This window comes from Cherax quadricarinatus, chromosome 29, assembly GCF_038502225.1.
Source record: "Cherax quadricarinatus isolate ZL_2023a chromosome 29, ASM3850222v1, whole genome shotgun sequence".
In the NCBI taxonomy this organism is placed as follows: domain Eukaryota; kingdom Metazoa; phylum Arthropoda; class Malacostraca; order Decapoda; family Parastacidae; genus Cherax; species Cherax quadricarinatus.
This window is the reverse complement of record NC_091320.1, coordinates 14,800,226-14,818,060: the sequence shown is the minus strand read 5'-3', so window position 1 is coordinate 14,818,060 and position 17,835 is coordinate 14,800,226. Positions and strand designations below refer to the sequence as shown.

The window sequence follows — 17,835 nt, the reverse complement described above, 5'->3', positions numbered from 1 at the left end:
TGTTGACCTGCAACACTCTCACGCGTTTTTAGGTGCTGTTACAGGTCACTGTTGACCTGCAACACTCTCACACGTTGTTAGGTGCTGTTACAGGTCACTGTTGACCTGCAACACTCTCACACGTTGTTAGGTGCTGTTACAGGTCACTGTTGACCTGCAACACACACGTTGTTAGGTGCTGTTACAGGTGACTGTTGACCTGCAACACTCACCCGTTGTTAGATGCTGTTACAGGTCACTGTTGACCTGCAACACTCTCACGCGTTGTTAGGTGCTGTTACAGGTCACTGTTGACTTGCAACACTCATCCGTTCTTAGGTGCTGTTGCAGGTCACTGTTAACCTGCAACACTCACGCGTTGTTAGATGCTGTTGCAGGTCACTGTTGACCTGCAACACTCACCCGTTGTTAGGTGCTGTTACAGGTCACTGTTGACCTGCAACACTCACACGTTGCTAGGTGCTGTCACAGGTCACTGTTGACCTGCAACACTCACCCGTTGTTAGGTGCTGTTACAGGTCACTGTTGACATGCAACACTCACCCGTTGTTAGGTGCTGTTACAGGTCACTGTTGACCTGCAACACTCACCCATTGTTAGGTGCTGTTACAGGTCACTGTTGACCTGCAACACTCACCCGTTGTTAGGTGCTGTTACAGGTCACTGTTGACCTGCAACACTCACCAGTTGTTAGGTGCTGTTACAGGTCACTGTTGACCTGCAACACTCACCATTTGTTAGGTGCTGTTACAGGTCACTGTTGACCTGCAACACTCACCCGTTGTTAGGTGTTGTTACAGGTCACTGTTAACCTGCAACACTCACACGTTGTTAGGTGCTGTTACAGGTCACTGTTGACCTGCAATACTCACACGTTGTTAGGTGCTGTTACAGGTCACTGTTGACCTGCAATACTCACACGTTGTTAGGTGCTGTTACAGGTCACTGTTGACCTGCAACACTCACACGTTGTTAGGTGCTGTTACAGGTCACTGTTGACCTGCAACACTCACACGTTATTAGGTGCTGTTACAGGTCACTGTTGACCTGCAACACTTTCACCCGTTGTTAGGTATTGTTGCAGGTTCACTGTTGACCTGCAGTACTCTCACCAGTTGTTAGGTGCTGTTGCAGGTTCACTGTTGCCCTGCAATACTCTCACCCGCTGTTAGGTGCTGTTACAGGTCACTGTTGACCTGCAACACTCACCCATTGTTAGGTGCTGTTACAGGTTCACTGTTGACATGCAACACTCTCACCCGTTGTTAGGTGCTCTTACAGGTCACTGTTGACCTGCAACACTCACACGTTGTTAGGTGCTGTTGCAGGTTCACTGTTGACTTGCAACACTCATCCGTTCTTAGGTGCTGTTGCAGGTCACTGTTAACCTGCAACACTCACCCGTTGTTAGATGCTGTTGCAGGTCACTGTTGACCTGCAACACTCACTTTTTGTTAGGTGCTGTTACAGGTTCACTGTTGACCTGCAACACTCACCCGTTGTTAGGTGCTGTTACAGGTCACTGTTGACCTGCAACACTCACCCGTTGTTAGGTGCTGTTACAGGTCACTGTTGACCTGCAAAACTCACCCGTTGTTAGGTGCTGTTACAGGTCACTATTGACCTGCAACACTCTCACCCGTTGTTAGGTGCTGTTACAGGTCACTATTGACCTGTAACACACAGATCGTCCTCGAATTTATTACAAACAATAAAACAACTTTATTAAAGTGTCAGGAAAGAGGAACATTTTCTATGTACGTCAAAAAAACATCAATCGTCTAAGAGTCTCGCTTGACACTACTTAATTCCTGACTTGTGGCAATCTGTGTTTGAGAACTCTGATATTTACAATGATTTTTAATGCTGTAGTTATTGAAATTGTGTGTGTGTGTGTGTGTGTGTGTGTGTGTGTGTGTGTGTGTGTGTGTGTGTGTGTGTGTGTGTGTGTGTGTGTGTGTGTGTGTGTACTCACCTATTTGTGGTTGCAGGGGTCGAGTCTTAGCTCCTGGCCCCGCCTCTTCACCGGTTGCTACTGGGCCCTCTCTCTCCCCGCTCCATGAGCTTTATCAAACCTCGTCTTAAAACTGTGTATGGTTCCTGCCTCCACTACGTCATTTTCTAGGCTATTCCACTGCCTTACAACTCTATGACTGAAGAAATACTTCCTAATATCTCTCTGGCTCATTTGTGTCTTCAACTTCCAATTGTGGCCTCTTGTTTCTGTGTCCCCTCCCTGGAACATCCTGTCTTTGTCCACCTTGTCTATTCCACGCAGTATTTTATATGTCGTTATCATGTCTCCCCTGACCCTCCTGTCCTCCAGTGTCGTCAGGCCGATTTCCCTTAATCTTTCTTCATAGGATATTCCCCTTAGCTCTGGAACTAACCTTGTGGCAAACCTTTGTACTTTCTCTAGTTTCTTGACGTGCTTTATCAAGTGCGGGTTCCAAACAGGTGCTGCATACTCCAGTATGGGCCTGACATACACGGTGTACAGTGTCTTGAACGATTCCTTACTAAGGTGTCGGAATGCTGTTCTCAGGTTTGCCAGGCGCCCATATGCTGCAGCAGTTATCTGATTGATGTGTGCTTCCGGAGACATGCTCGGTGTTATACTCACCCCAAGATCTTTCTCCTTGAGTGAGGTTTGCAGTCTTTGGCCACCTAGCCTATACTCTGTCCGTGGTCTTCTGTGCCCTTCCCCTATCTTCATGACTGCATTTGGCAGGATTAAATTCGAGAAGCCATTTGCTGGACCAGGTGTCCAGTCTGTCCAGGTCTCTTTGAAGTCCTGCCTGGTCCTCATCAGATTTAATTCTCCTCATTAACTTCACATCATCTGCAAACAGGGACACTTCTGAGTCTAACCCTTCCATCATGTCGTTCACATATACCAAAAATAGCACTGGTCCTAGGACCGACCCCTGTGGGACCCCGCTCGTCACAGGTGCCCACTGTGATACATCATTACGTACCATGACTCGTTGTTGCCTCCCTGTCAGGTATTCTCTTATCCATTGCAGTGCCCTTCCTGTTATATGCGCCTGATGCTCTAGCTTCTGCACTAATCTCTTGTGAGGAACTGTGTCAAAGGCCTTCTTGCAGTCCAAGAAGACGCAATCAACCCACCCCTCTCTCTCGTGTCTTACTTCTGTTATTTTATCATAAAACTCCAGAAGGTTTGTGACACAGGATTTGCCTTCCGTGAATCCGTGCTGGTTGGCATTTATACTCTTGTTCAGTTCCAGGTGCTCCACCACTCTCCTCCTGATACTCTTCTCCATAATTTTGCATACTATACACGTCAATGACACAGGTCTATAGTTTAGTGCCTCTTTTCTGTCTCCTTTTTTTAAAAATGGGAACTACATTTGCCGTCTTCCATACCTCAGGTAGTTGCCCAGTTTCCAGGGACGTGTTGAAGATTGTGGTAAGTGGCACGCACAACATATCTGCTCCCTCTCTAAGGACCCACGGGGAGATGTTGTCCGGTCCCATTGCCTTTGAGGTATCGATGTCCCTTAGCAGTTTCTTCACCTCCTCCTCATCTGTAAGTATGTCGTCCAACACTTGTTGGTATATTCCTTGCTGGTGTCCCCATCTGGTCTGTCCCCCCAGAGTCCTTCCTGTCTCTACTGTAAATACTTCCTTAAATCTCGTGTTGAGCTACTCACATACCTCTTGATCGTTTCTTGTGAGTTCTCCACCTTCTTTCCTCAGCCTTATCACCTGGTCCTTGACTGTTGTCTTCCTCCTAATGTGGCTATACAGCAGTTTCAGGTCAGATTTGACTTTCGATGCTATGTCGTTTTCATACTGTCGCTGGGCCTCCCTCCTTATCTGTGCATACTCGTTTCTGGCTCTTCTACTAATCTCCTTGTTTTCCTGGGTCCTATGCCTCCTGTACCTTTTCCATTCTCTGTTGCACTTAGTTTTTGCCTCCCTACACCTTCGGGTAAACCAAGGACTCGTTTTGGTCTTCCTATTATTTCTGTTTCCCTTGGGAACAAAACTTTCCTCTGCCTCCTTGCACTTTGTTGCCACATATTCCATCATCTCGTTTACTGATTTTCCTACCATTTCACTGTCCCAATGAACCTCCTGCAGGAAGTTTCTCATACCTGTGTAGTCCCCCCTTTTATAGTTTGGCCTGTCCCCTTCAGTTCCGGTTACCTTCTCCACTTGTAACTCTACTATATAAGCAAAACTCAGAACCACGTGATCGCTAGCTCCAAGGGGCCTCTCGTAAGTGATGTCTTCAATGTCTGAACTGCTCAGGGTGAACACAAGATCCAGTCTTGCTGGCTCATCCTCCCCTCTCTCTCTGGTTGTGTCCCTGACATGTTGATGCGTGTGTGTGTGTGTGTGTGTGTGTGTGTGTGTGTGTGTGTGTGTGTGTGTGTGTGTGTGTGTGTGTGTGTGTGTGTGTGTGCGCGTGTGTGTGTGTGTGCGCGCGCGCGTGTGCCTATTTGTGATTGCAAAAGTCTAGTCTTTGCTCCTGGACCTGTCTCCCATACTGGCTGCGACTTCCTCTTAAGACTTGTCCAGGTCAATTCCTTTGTAACTACCGTGAGGCTTCAGAAATATTTATAACATCCCAGTAACTCACCCAAGTTACTAAAATCTGTGGCGTCATTTAACGGATATTTTCCCTCAAAGACGCTAAGTCTGTCCAGCCTCTCAATTCCTCAGAGTATTTGTACGTCGCTAGCATGTTTACCCTGATCCTTCGGTTCTCTATATTGTTACTTGAGCAGTTTCAAATACATAGTTACGAGTGCGACTCCGAGCTGAAGTATTTTCTAACGTCCTTCTGACTTATTAGTATTTTTTACTTTTCATCAGTTGCTGCTTTTCTTAATTCTTTCTGTTAGTATACCGCTTTCTGTGCCAAGAAAAAGTACGTGCGGGTGCGCGCACACACAACATGTGCTGTGAGTTTGTGGAAAACTTGAATGATGTAGCTCTTGGTCCCCGCCTCTTGACCTTCAACCAACTTACTATACCATCAACAAACTCACTATACCATCAACCAACTCACTGTACCATCAACCAACTCACTGTACCATCAACCAACTCACTGTACCATCAACCAACTCACTGTACCTACTTTTGAACGCTTGTGTAAAGTCAACTTCCCGTGTGGGTGCGCGTGGATGCGTGTGGGTGCGTGTGGGTGTGTGTGGGTGCGTGTGTTGGGTCAAGGAACACAGGTGGAACTCATGAAAAGAGAAATTGAACGAACAAGATAAAGTATACTCAGTAATAACATACATGGGGACAAACTTAGAATAATTTATCTCTATATATCGACCTCCTGCTGGAATCCTCTACTGAAGAGGATCCCAACAGATGGTCCAGTTATACAGATCAATAATTCTTCCTAGTCTGTGTCTCCTTGTGGATTATTATCAAGCACTGACAAGTTTCATTACACTCTATTTATTCAAGAATAATAATATTCAACCACTGCATAATAGAGTGTAATACATGTTTTATCAGTATTTACAGTTACTAGACATAACATTACGTATTTATAATTATGTTCATTAATGTATTTTTATAGTTTTAGTCCTGGATGACAAAGAACACAAGATACCATTTTCTTTTTTCCATCAGTCTTGCGCATAATAATAATAACAAAATACATGAGCTAAATTCCATAAACTTGGCTGTTCAAGCTACCTTCAGTTTACTTCTGTAACTTCCTAGTGATATAAAGCTACTCAGAAGGTACTTGACTAGTCGCGGGAGACAATACAGGAGACAAAATGTAACCAGCAGCAGGAACGCGAAGACATCGAGGCCGAAGAACTGCCAGAAGTTGAGGTGTCTGGCGGAGAACTTGAGGTGTGGAGCCCCGCGTGTGTTGGCAACGTGTTCCACCAGCCAGAGTGCGTTGTCCAGAGGCTCCAGCGGATGATCCCGGACCACCTGAGACACCCAGCGTGCGTTCTCCCGGTAACTGAACACACAAACATATAGTAAGTTTATTTAGTCACAGGTACACATATACATTGTAAATTACCTATGATAACTTAAAAAAAAAGTCAATAACTTATTTACCGCTGGAGTCTGAAAATCAGCTACATTGTAAAGAGATACATTGAATAATGTCAACTGAGTTATTTACGTTACCAATAATAAGAGGATCAGCTTACAACAACAATAAGAGGATCAGCTTACAACAATAATGAGAGAATCAGCTTACAACAATAATGAGAGGATCAGCTTACAACAATAATGAGAGAATCAGCTTACAACAATAATGAGAGAATCAGCTTACAACAATAATGAGAGAATCAGCTTACAACAATAATGAGAGAATCAGCTTACAACAATGAGAGGATCAGCTTACAACAATAATGAGAGAATCAGCTTACAACAACAATAAGAGGATCAGCTTACAACAATAATGAGAGGATCAGCTTACAACAATAATGAGAGGATCAGCTTACAACAATAATGAGAGGATCAGCTTACAACAATAATGAGAGGATCAGCTTACAACAATAATGAGAGGATCAGCTTACAACAATAATGAGAGAATCAGCTTACAACAATAATGAGAGGATCAGCTTACAACAACAATAAGAGGATCAGCTTACAACAATAATGAGAGGATCAGCTTACAACAATAATGAGAGAATCAGCTTACAACAATAATGAGAGAATCATACAACAACAGCAATAATATCAGCTTACAACAATAAGAGGATCAGCTTACAACAACAATAAGAGGATCAGCTTACAACAATAATGAGAGGATCAGCTTACAACAATAATGAGAGGATCAGCTTACAACAATAATGAGAGGATCAGCTAATGAGAGGATCAGCTTACAACAATAAGAGGATCAGCTTACAACAATAATGAGAGGATCAGCTTACAACAATAATGAGAGGATCAGCTTACAACAATAATGAGAGGATCAGCTTACAACAATAATGAGAGGATCAGCTTACAACAATAATGAGAGGATCAGCTTACAACAACAATGAGAGGATCAGCTTACAACAATAATGAGAGGATCAGCTTACAACAATAATGAGAGGATCAGCTTACAACAATAATGAGAGGATCAGCTTACAACAATAATGAGAGGATCAGCTTACAACAATAATGAGAGGATCAGCTTACAACAATAATGAGAGGATCAGCTTACAACAACAATGAGAGGATCAGCTTACAACAATAATGAGAGGATCAGCTTACAACAATAATGAGAGGATCAGCTTACAACAATAATGAGAGGATCAGCTTACAACAATAATGAGAGGATCAGCTTACAACAATAATGAGAGGATCAGCTTACAACAATAATGAGAGGATCAGCTTACAACAATAATGAGAGGATCAGCTTACAACAATAATGAGAGGATCAGCTTACAACAATAATGAGAGGATCAGCTTACAACAATATCATACAGCAATAATGAGAGGATCAGCTTACAACAATAATGAGAGGATCAGCTTACAACAATAATGAGAGGATCAGCTTACAACAATAATGAGAGGATCAGCTTACAACAATAATGAGAGGATCAGCTTACAACAATAATGAGAGGATCAGCTTACAACAATAATGAGAGGATCAGCTTACAACAATAATGAGAGAATCAGCTTACAACAATAATGAGAGAATCAGCTTACAACAATAATGAGAGGATCAGCTTACAACAAAAATGAGAGGATCAGCTTACAACAATAATGAGAGGATCAGCTTACAACAATAATGAGAGGATCAGCTTACAACAATAATGAGAGGATCAGCTTGCAACAATAATGAGAGGATCAGCTTACAACAATAATGAGAGGATCAGCTTACAACAATAATGAGAGGATCAGCTTACAACAATAATGAGAGGATCAGCTTACAACAACAATGAGAGGATCAGCTTACAACAACAATGAGAGGATCAGCTTACAACAATAATGAGAGGATCAGCTTACAACAATAATGAGAGGATCAGCTTACAACAACAATGAGAGGATCAGCTTACAACAATAATGAGAGGATCAGCTTACAACAATAATGAGAGAATCAGCTTACAACAACAATGAGAGGATCAGCTTACAACAATAATGAGAGGATCAGCTTACAACAATAATGAGAGAATCAGCTTACAACAATAATGAGAGGATCAGCTTACAACAATAATGAGAGGATCAGCTTACAACAATAATGAGAGAATCAGCTTACAACAACAATGAGAGGATCAGCTTACAACAACAATGAGAGAATCAGCTTACAACAACAATGAGAGGATCAGCTTACAACAATAATGAGAGGATCAGCTTACAACAAAAATGAGAGGATCAGCTTACAACAATAATGAGAGGATCAGCTTACAACAATAATGAGAGAATCAGCTTACAACAATAATGAGAGGATCAGCTTACAACAATAATGAGAGGATCAGCTTACAACAATAATGAGAGGATCAGCTTACAACAATAATGAGAGGATCAGCTTACAACAATAATGAGAGGATCAGCTTACAACAATAATGAGATGATCAGCTTACAACAATAATGAGAGGATCAGCTTACAACAATAATGAGAGGATCAGCTTACAACAATAATGAGAGGATCAGCTTACAACAATAATGAGAGGATCAGCTTACAACAATAATGAGAGGATCAGCTTACAACAATAATGAGAGGATCAGCTTACAACAACAATGAGAGGATCAGCTTACAACAATAATGAGAGGATCAGCTTACAACAATAATGAGAGGATCAGCTTACAACAACAATGAGAGGATCAGCTTACAACAATAATGAGAGGATCAGCTTACAACAATAATGAGAGAATCAGCTTACAACAACAATGAGAGGATCAGCTTACAACAATAATGAGAGGATCAGCTTACAACAATAATGAGAGAATCAGCTTACAACAATAATGAGAGGATCAGCTTACAACAATAATGAGAGGATCAGCTTACAACAATAATGAGAGAATCAGCTTACAACAACAATGAGAGGATCAGCTTACAACAACAATGAGAGAATCAGCTTACAACAACAATGAGAGGATCAGCTTACAACAATAATGAGAGGATCAGCTTACAACAACAATGAGAGGATCAGCTTACAACAATAATGAGAGGATCAGCTTACAACAATAATGAGAGAATCAGCTTACAACAATAATGAGAGGATCAGCTTACAACAATAATGAGAGGATCAGCTTACAACAATAATGAGAGGATCAGCTTACAACAATAATGAGAGGATCAGCTTACAACAATAATGAGAGGATCAGCTTACAACAATAATGAGATGATCAGCTTACAACAATAACGAGAGGATCAGCTTACAACAATAATGAGAGGATCAGCTTACAACAATAATGAGAGGATCAGCTTACAACAATAATGAGAGAATCAGCTTACAACAACAATGAGAGGATCAGCTTACAACAACAATGAGAGAATCAGCTTACAACAACAATGAGAGGATCAGCTTACAACAATAATGAGAGGATCAGCTTACAACAACAATGAGAGGATCAGCTTACAACAATAATGAGAGGATCAGCTTACAACAATAATGAGAGAATCAGCTTACAACAATAATGAGAGGATCAGCTTACAACAATAATGAGAGGATCAGCTTACAACAATAATGAGAGGATCAGCTTACAACAATAATGAGAGGATCAGCTTACAACAATAATGAGAGGATCAGCTTACAACAATAATGAGATGATCAGCTTACAACAATAACGAGAGGATCAGCTTACAACAATAATGAGAGGATCAGCTTACAACAATAATGAGAGGATCAGCTTACAACAATAATGAGAGGATCAGCTTACAACAATAATGAGAGGATCAGCTTACAACAATAATGAGAGGATCAGCTTACAACAATAATGAGAGGATCAGCTTACAACAATAATGAGAGGATCAGCTTACAACAAGAATGAGAGGATCAGCTTACAACAATAATGAGAGGATCAGCTTACAACAATAATGAGAGGATCAGCTTACAAGAATAATGAGAGGATCAGCTTACAACAATAATGAGAGGATCAGCTTACAACAATAATGAGAGGATCAGCTTACAACAATAATGAGAGGATCAGCTTGAGAGGATCAGCTTACAACAACAATAAGAGGATCAGCTTACAACAATAATGAGAGGATCAGCTTACAACAATAATGAGAGGATCAGCTTACAACAATAATGAGAGGATCAGCTTACAACAATAATGAGAGGATCAGCTTACAACAATAATGAGAGAATCAGCTTACAACAACAATGAGAGGATCACCTTACAACAATAATGAGAGGATCAGCTTACAACAATAATGAGAGAATCAGCTTACAACAACAATGAGAGGATCAGCTTACAACAATAATGAGAGGATCAGCTTACAACAATACGTACATGAATTATTAGTTTATATAATATTTCCACCAGCCAAATTATTATGTTCAAGGAGAAGCGCTAATCCCGTAAGTTGTCATACAGTATTTGTCCACTAATTATCATAGTGCCTGTCCACTAGTTATCACAGTGCCTGTCCACTAGTTATCACAGTGCCTGTCCACTAGTTATCACAGTGCCTGTCCACTAGTTATCACAGTGCCTGTCCACTAGTTATCACAGTGCCTGTCCAGTAGTAACCACAATACATGTCCACTAGTTACCACAGTGCCTGTCCACTAATTACTACAGTGCCTGTCCACTAGTTACCACAGTGCCTGTCCACTAATTACTACAGTGCCTGTCCACTAGTTACCACAGTGCCTGTCCACTAGTTACCACAGTGTCTGTCCACTAGTTACCACAGTGCCTGTCCACTAGTGCCTGTCCACTAGTTACCACATCACAGTGTCTGTCCACTAGTTATCACAGTGCCTGTCCACTAGTTATCACAGTGCCTGTCCACTAGTTATCATAGTGACTGTCCACTAGTTTTCACAGTACCTGTCCACTAGTTACCACAGTGCCTGTCCAGTAGTTGTCACAGTACCTGTCCACTAGTTCACAGTGACTGTCCACTAGTTATCACAGTGCCTGTCCAATAGTTATCACAGTGCCTGTCCACTATTTATCACAGTGCCTGTCCACTAGTTACCACAGTGCCTGTCCACTAGTTATCACAGTGCCTGTCCACTAGTTATCACAGTGCCTGTCCACTAGTTATCACAGTGCCTGTCCACTAGTTATCACAGTGCCTGTCCACTAGTTATCACAGTGCCTGTCCACTAGTTATCACAGTGCCTGTCCACTAGTTATCACAGTGCCTGTCCACTAGTTATCACAGTGCCTGTCCACTAGTTATCACAGTGCCTGTCCACTAGTTATCACAGTGCCTGTCCACTAGTTGTCACAGTGCCTGTCCACTAGTTATTAGAGTAAATGTCCACTAGTTACCACAGTACCTGTCCACTAGTTATCATAGTGCCTGCCCACTAGTTATCACAGTGCCTGTCCACTAGTTATCATAGTGACTGTCCCCTGTCCCACTAAATGAAGTGCCGTCCACTGGTTTCCCCCAATATTTTCCCCGGTTATTGGGGCCCCAAAACCCCAATTTTTCCCCGTGCCTGTCACTGGGTTTCTGGGGCCTTTTCACCCGGATCTGGTATTTTTCACTGGTTATAGTTGGCCCGTCCCCTTTGGGGGGCCCCAACCGTTACCTGTCGCCCTTTTGTTTTAATCCTGAAAAAATCCACAATCCTGGGGACTGTTCCCCAAATTGTCACGGTTTTTCTGTCCACTGGTTCCACCTTTTGTCACTAGTTATGGTGACCGTCCCCTGGGTTTCCCCGGGCACTTTTTTCCCTTTTTTATTTTCCCGGTTTTATCCACTGAATTTTTCACAGTGCCTGTCCCCTAAATAACTTCCTGTCCCTGTATTACGCTCCCTTTACTGGTTATCCATGGCCGTCCACTGGTTTACGTTTCCCGTCCCCTGGATTGCCCCGGGGATTCCCTGGATTAAGTGCCGCACTGGTTCCCAACTTTCCCGTCCAATTATTATCCCGGGGGCCGGTTTCCCCTGGGTTTCCGGTGCCAATATAGTTGTCAAGTTTTTCCCTAGTTTTTCAGGTGCCGTCCACTATTTTTCCGTGATTTTTTCCCCTAGTTTCCCCCGGGACCCGTCCCCCTTTAATTTCCGGTGCCTGTCCCCTGGGTTTTCCAGGGGACCCCTCCACCCGGTTTCTGAAAAGCCCCTTTCCCCTGGGTTTTCACGGTTTAAAACCCCCTTTACGTTTCCCCCAGGCCTTCCACTGGGTTTTCAAGGGGCCCGTCCACTGGTTTTCTGGTGCCCGTCCCCTAGTTTCACGGGGCCTTCCCTAGTTATCACAATTTTCCCGTCCATGGTTCTAAGTGCCTTTTTCCCCTGGGTTTCCCCGGGGCCTGTCACTAGTTATCACGGGGCCTGTCACTAGTTTTCAGGTGCCCGTCCCTGTTCCCGGGGGCCCGTCCCTAGTTCAAGGGGATTCCACAATTTTTCCCCAGTGCCTTTTCCCTAAAAATTTTCCAAATGCCTTGTCCACTATTTTCCGGTGCCCGTCCACTGTTTTCAGGTTTCCCGTCCCTGGGTTATCAATTTTCTTCACTGGTTATCCCTTTCCCCGTCCCTAGATAAAGGGGACTTCCCTAATTATCGGGGCCCCTTCCCACTGGTTTCCTGGGGCCTGTCATGGGTTTTCAGAATTTTTGTCACTGGGTTTTCACGGGGTCTGTCACTGGTTATCAAAAGGTCCTTTTTAAGGGTTTTCACAGTGTCTCCACTAATTTTTCAAAGTGTACCCCACTAGTTAAACGGTCCCTTTCCCGGGTTTTCCCGGTTTTCTTCCACTGGGTTTTCCCCCGTGTCTTCCCCTAGTTATAAAGGGGCGTCACTGTTATCCTTTTTGTTTTTCCAATTTTGACATGGGGCCTGTCCCCTAGTTTCCCGATTCCTTCCACTAATTTTTCACAGTGCCCCACTAGTTATCATGGGGACGGGCCACTGTTATCACAGTGCCCGTCCACTGGTTTCATAGTGACGGGCACTAGTTTTTCACAGTGTCCACAAACCTTGGGCCCCCTAGTTATCCCAGGCTGTCCTAGATCATGGGGCGGGCCTAGTTATCCCAAATGCTGTCCCCTGGGTTTTCATAGGACTGCCACTGGTTATCACATTTTTCCACTGGTTATCTTTGTGCTGTCCCCTAGTTATCACGGGGCTTCACTGGGTTTTCATGGGGCGGCCCTTCCCGGGTTTTCCCAGGGGTCTGTCCCCTGGGTTTTAAAAGTCGGGCATAGTTTCATGGGGACTGTCCCCTGGGTTTTCACGGGGTCTGTCCACCAGTTTCCTATCCGGGCCACTAGTTATCAAAGTAAATTTTTCCCCGGATTATCCTAATTTCCCCTTCCCCTAATTTCACGGGGTCCCGCCCCTGGGTTTCATGGGGCCGGCTACCCCAGTTATCCTAGTAACTGTCACCCTGGTTATCCCGGGGCTGGGCCACTAGTTATCAAGGGGTCTTTTTCCCTGGGTTTTCCTGGTACCTCCACTGGTTATCCCGGGTGTTTCCCCTAGTTATCATTTGACTGTCCACTGGTTATCACAGTGCCCGTCCATAGTTATCAAGTGTCTGTCCCCTTTTATCACATTTTTGTCCCCTAATTATCCCAATTCCCGTCAATGGGTTTTCAAGTGCCTTCCCCTTTTCCCAGTGTTTTCCCCCTGGTTTCAAATGCCCGTCCCCTTTTATCAAGTGTTGTCACTGGTTTTTCCGATGCCTTTTCCACTAGTTATCGAAAAGTCTGTCCCTGAAAACCCTTTTGAAATTTACATGTCACCAAATTATCAAGTGCCCTTTCCCCTGGGTTTTCGAGTCCTTCCACTAGTTATCAAAGTTCCCTTTCTAATTTTTCACAGTGTCTTTTGGGTTTTCAGGTGCCTTCCCCTGGGTTTTCCAAATGTCACCAAACACCCATTTTTCCGGTGTCTGTCCCCTAATTTACGGGTACCTTTCCCCTAGTTTCACAGTTCCCCGTCACTATTATCATGTTCCCGTCCCCCTGGTTTACGGGGTCTTTTCCCCTAGTTATCAGTGTCTGTCCACTGATTTCAATTTCTTCCACCCGGGTTTTCAAGTGTCTGTCCACTGGGGTTTTACAGTTCCCTTTCCATAATTATCAAAGTGTCTGTCCACTAATTTTCAAGGGGTCTGTCCCCTGGGTTTTCCCCAATTTTCCCGTCCCCTGGTTTTTTCACGGGGTCTGTCCCCTGGGTTTTCAAGGGGTCTGTCCCTGGGTTTCAAGGTTTGTCACTGGGTTTTCATGGTGCCCGTCCCCTGGTTAAACACGGGGCCCGTCCCTGGGTTTTCCGGGGGCTTCACCCAGTTTCTGGGTGGCCCGTCCACTGGAAAACCCGGGGCCCTTCCCCTGGGTTTTCAGGATTTTTCCCACTGGGTTTTCAAATTCCCAAAACCCCTAGTTATCAAATGCCCTTTACTGGGTTTTCACGGTGCCCGTCCATAGTTTTCCAATTTCCCGTCCCCTGGTTATCCCTAGTTTCTTCCACTAGTTATCCAACCCCCCGGGGGCCTGTCCTAGTTTTCATGAACCCAACCACTGGGTTTTCATAAGGGGCCTTTTTTCCACTAGTTATCAATTCCTGTCACTAGTTTCACGGTCCCGTCCACTGGTTTTCACAGTTCCCGTCCACTGGGTTTTCCCAATGCCCTTCCCCCTGGTTATCCGGTGCCTGTTTTACTGGTTTTCCCCGGTCCTGCCCCCCTTTTTTTTCAGGGCTGTCCCTGGAACTCACTTCCTTCATAGTTACCCCGGGGCCCGTCCACTAAATTATCAGGGGCCCCCCTTTCCCCATGGTTTCACGGTGCCTTCCACTAGTTACCCAGTGCCTGTCCACTGGTTTTCCCCGGTTTCCCGTCCACTGGTTTAATCCTTTGGTCTTGGCCGCACTGGTTACCCAGGGGCCTTCCCCTAGTTTTTCCCGGGGGCTTTTCCTAATTTCCACCGGGGCCTGTCCCTGGGTTTTCCCCGGGGCCGTCACGTTTTTCACGGGGCCTGCCCCCTAAATTTTCCCCTGCCCCGTCCCTGGTTAAAGCCGGTCCACCGAATTTTTCCCCGGGGCCTGCCCCTGGGGTTTTCCACCCCCTTCCCGCCCCCTGGTTATCACGGGGCCTGTTGGGTTACCACGGTTTTTTGGAAAGTTATCCCGGTTGGTACTTTTTTTCCCCAAAATTTTCCTGCATGGCCTTAAACAGGTTCCGGGGGGATAGAAAAAGTGCTTTTAAAATGGGAAACGGGGCCTTTCCCCTTAAGTTTTGGGGTGGGGCCCCGTTATTTACAATTTTTTTCCCTTTACTTTTCCCCGATTGGGCCCCGTCCCACTTAGTTTCATGGTCCTGTCCCCTGGGTTTTCCCCTTCAAACCCGTCATTTTTTTCCTTTAAAATTTCCCTGTCCCACTAGTTAAACCCCCAAAAAAAACCTGCCCCTAGTTACAGGTGCTGCCCCTAGTTACCCCAGGCCTGTCACTAGTTACCCCTGGTTCCACTGGGTTTTCCCCGTGCCCCCGTCCACTGTTTTCCTTTTCCCGTCCCTGGTTACCCCTTCCTGTCCAATTTAAATTTTGCCAGTTTCCATCCTAAGGTTAACCCGTTTTGGGCCAAAAATAAGAACCCAGTTTCCTGTCCACTTAAATTTTCCTTTTTGTGTCACTGGTTTTTTTTTGGTTCCTGTCCACTTTGTTTTAGGGGACTGTCACTTTGGTTGTCCCCATTGCCACTGTTCCTTTCCCCTTTTTCCTTCATGTTCCCCCCTTCCCTGGTTTCCCCGGTGGGGTGTCCACCCGGGTTTTTCGGGGCCCTTCACTGGTTGCCCCGGTCCTTCCACTGGTTGCCCGGGGCTTTCACTGTTTCCCCCGGGGCCCCTTTACTAGGGGTTTTCACGGAAGGTGCCTGTCCCCTTGGGAAAACTCGTGTCCCCTAGTTGCCCGGTGCCTGTCACTGGTTTCGGTTTCCTTTACTGGAAATTTACCGGCCCCAATTTCCTGTCACCCAAATTTCTTACTGGTTTCCCTTTCTGTCCACTGGATTTCCGCGGGGCCTGTCATAGTTTAAAGGGGCTGGCCCGGGGGATTTCCCGGGGCGCCCGTCACTGGTGCTGCCCGTTTTCCCATGGTTTTCCCCCCAGTTTCCCTGGGGTTCCCCTAATTTTTTGGTGCCCGTCCCCTGGGTTCCACGGTGCCTGTCACTGGTTACCACGGTGTCTGTCCCCTGGGTGCCTGAGGTTCCTGTAAAACTAGTTACCACGGGGGTACTGGTTCCACCGGGGTTTTCCCGGTTTTACGGGGCCTTACAAATTCCCCGGGGTCTGTCCCTGGGTTTCCCCAAAGCCTGTCCCCTGGTTACCAAGGGGCTGTCGGCCAAAATTTCCTGATATCCCGTCCCCCTGGGTTTTACGGGGCCTGTCCCGTGGGTTTCCACGGGTTTTTTGGGTAAGGGAATTATGCAGCAGTTGGGGATCTTTTTTCGAAACGTTTCGCCTCAGGTAAACTTCTTCCCTCGAGTTCGAAAAGTTGATAGAAAAAGAGAGAAGATGGGGAAGACGTTAATTTGGTCCCTCGCCATGAATTTTGGGGGGTCTGGTTCAAAATTTTTCCGTCTTTTTTGCTTTTTATCCCCTTTCTTCTCAAGAAAACCTAATTTAAAGAGAACTTTTTGAAATAAATACTAACTGTTAATTTTATCTTTTCCCAACCCTTTTTTTCTATTTTTTCCATTTAAAGTTAAAAGGGGTCTGTCCTGGGAAACAAAGCATGACCCCTAGTTGCCCCGGGGTCGTCCACTGGAAATTTCCCGACCTGTCCCCTGGTTTCCCCGGTCCCGTCCCCGGTTCCACGGTGCCCCCGTCCATAGTTACCGCAGGTGCCTGTCCCCTGGTTACCGGGGCCCGTCACTGGTTCCCGGTGTCCATTCACTGGTTCCCCGGTGGGCCGCCACTGGTTTCCACGGTGCCTGCCCGGGAAACCAACCCCAAGCTTTCCAAATGGGTACCCCCGGGGCCTGTCCACTGGTTACAGGGGCCCGTCCCCTCCTTTCCGGTGCCTTCCCCGGGTTACTTACGGTGCCCGTCACCCAAAATTTCCACGGTGCCTGTCCACCTGGGTTCCCCCGGTGCGCCGGTTCACTTAGCTATTACCGGGGCCTGTCACTGGTTTCCACGGTGCCTGGTTTTTTTCCCCTGTCTTCCCCAAATTTTCCACCTGGTTTTTCCCCGGTGGGGGGCCCCACCCGGGCAACCGATTGCGCTTTCCCGGTTACCCGTTTTTCCTTCCCCCTGGTTACCCGGGGTCCCCCCCCCACTTTTTGCCCAGTGCCTTCCCCGGGTTTTTTCCCCAATCCTGTCCACCCAGTTACCACAATTCCTTGGGCACTGGTGCCCGGAATTCCCAACCACGGGGCCCCACCAACGGTCCTGTCCCCCTGTTCCACAGTGCCTGTCCACTAGTTACCACGGTGCCTTTTCAATGGTTGGGCCCCCGGGGCCTGTCCCTGGTTACCCGGTGCCTTTTCCCTGGGTTTCCCCCGGGGCCCGTCCCCCTGGTTTTTATTTTCCCCCGGGCCGTTAAAAGGGTTACCACGGTGCCTGTCCCACTGGTTAACCCCTCGCCCACTGGTTCCCGGTGCCTGTCCTTTACCCAGGCCGCTATTTCCCCGTGCCGTCCCCTAGTTACCCGGGGGGCCCGTCCCCTGGATTCCACGGGGCCGCATCCCCTATTTTTCGGTGCTGTCCACTAATTTCCACGGTGCCTTCCACTGGAAATACCAAAAGGGGCCTG

At 45.9% G+C, this 17,835-nt stretch overlaps 1 protein-coding gene across 1 annotated transcript in view; it reads right to left on the bottom strand.

Moving 5' to 3' along the window:
• Positions 1-1,881: 1,881 nt before the first annotated feature.
• The window catches only part of LOC128690506 (UDP-glucuronosyltransferase 2A3-like), an 88,892-nt gene continuing 72,938 nt past the window's right edge, over positions 1,882-17,835 (bottom strand). Inside the window, exon 9 of the mRNA XM_070089616.1 lies at positions 1,882-5,968. Within this exon, the coding sequence (XP_069945717.1) occupies positions 5,680-5,968 (289 nt within the window). The 3' untranslated portion in view covers positions 1,882-5,679. The remainder of the gene's footprint in view (positions 5,969-17,835) is intronic.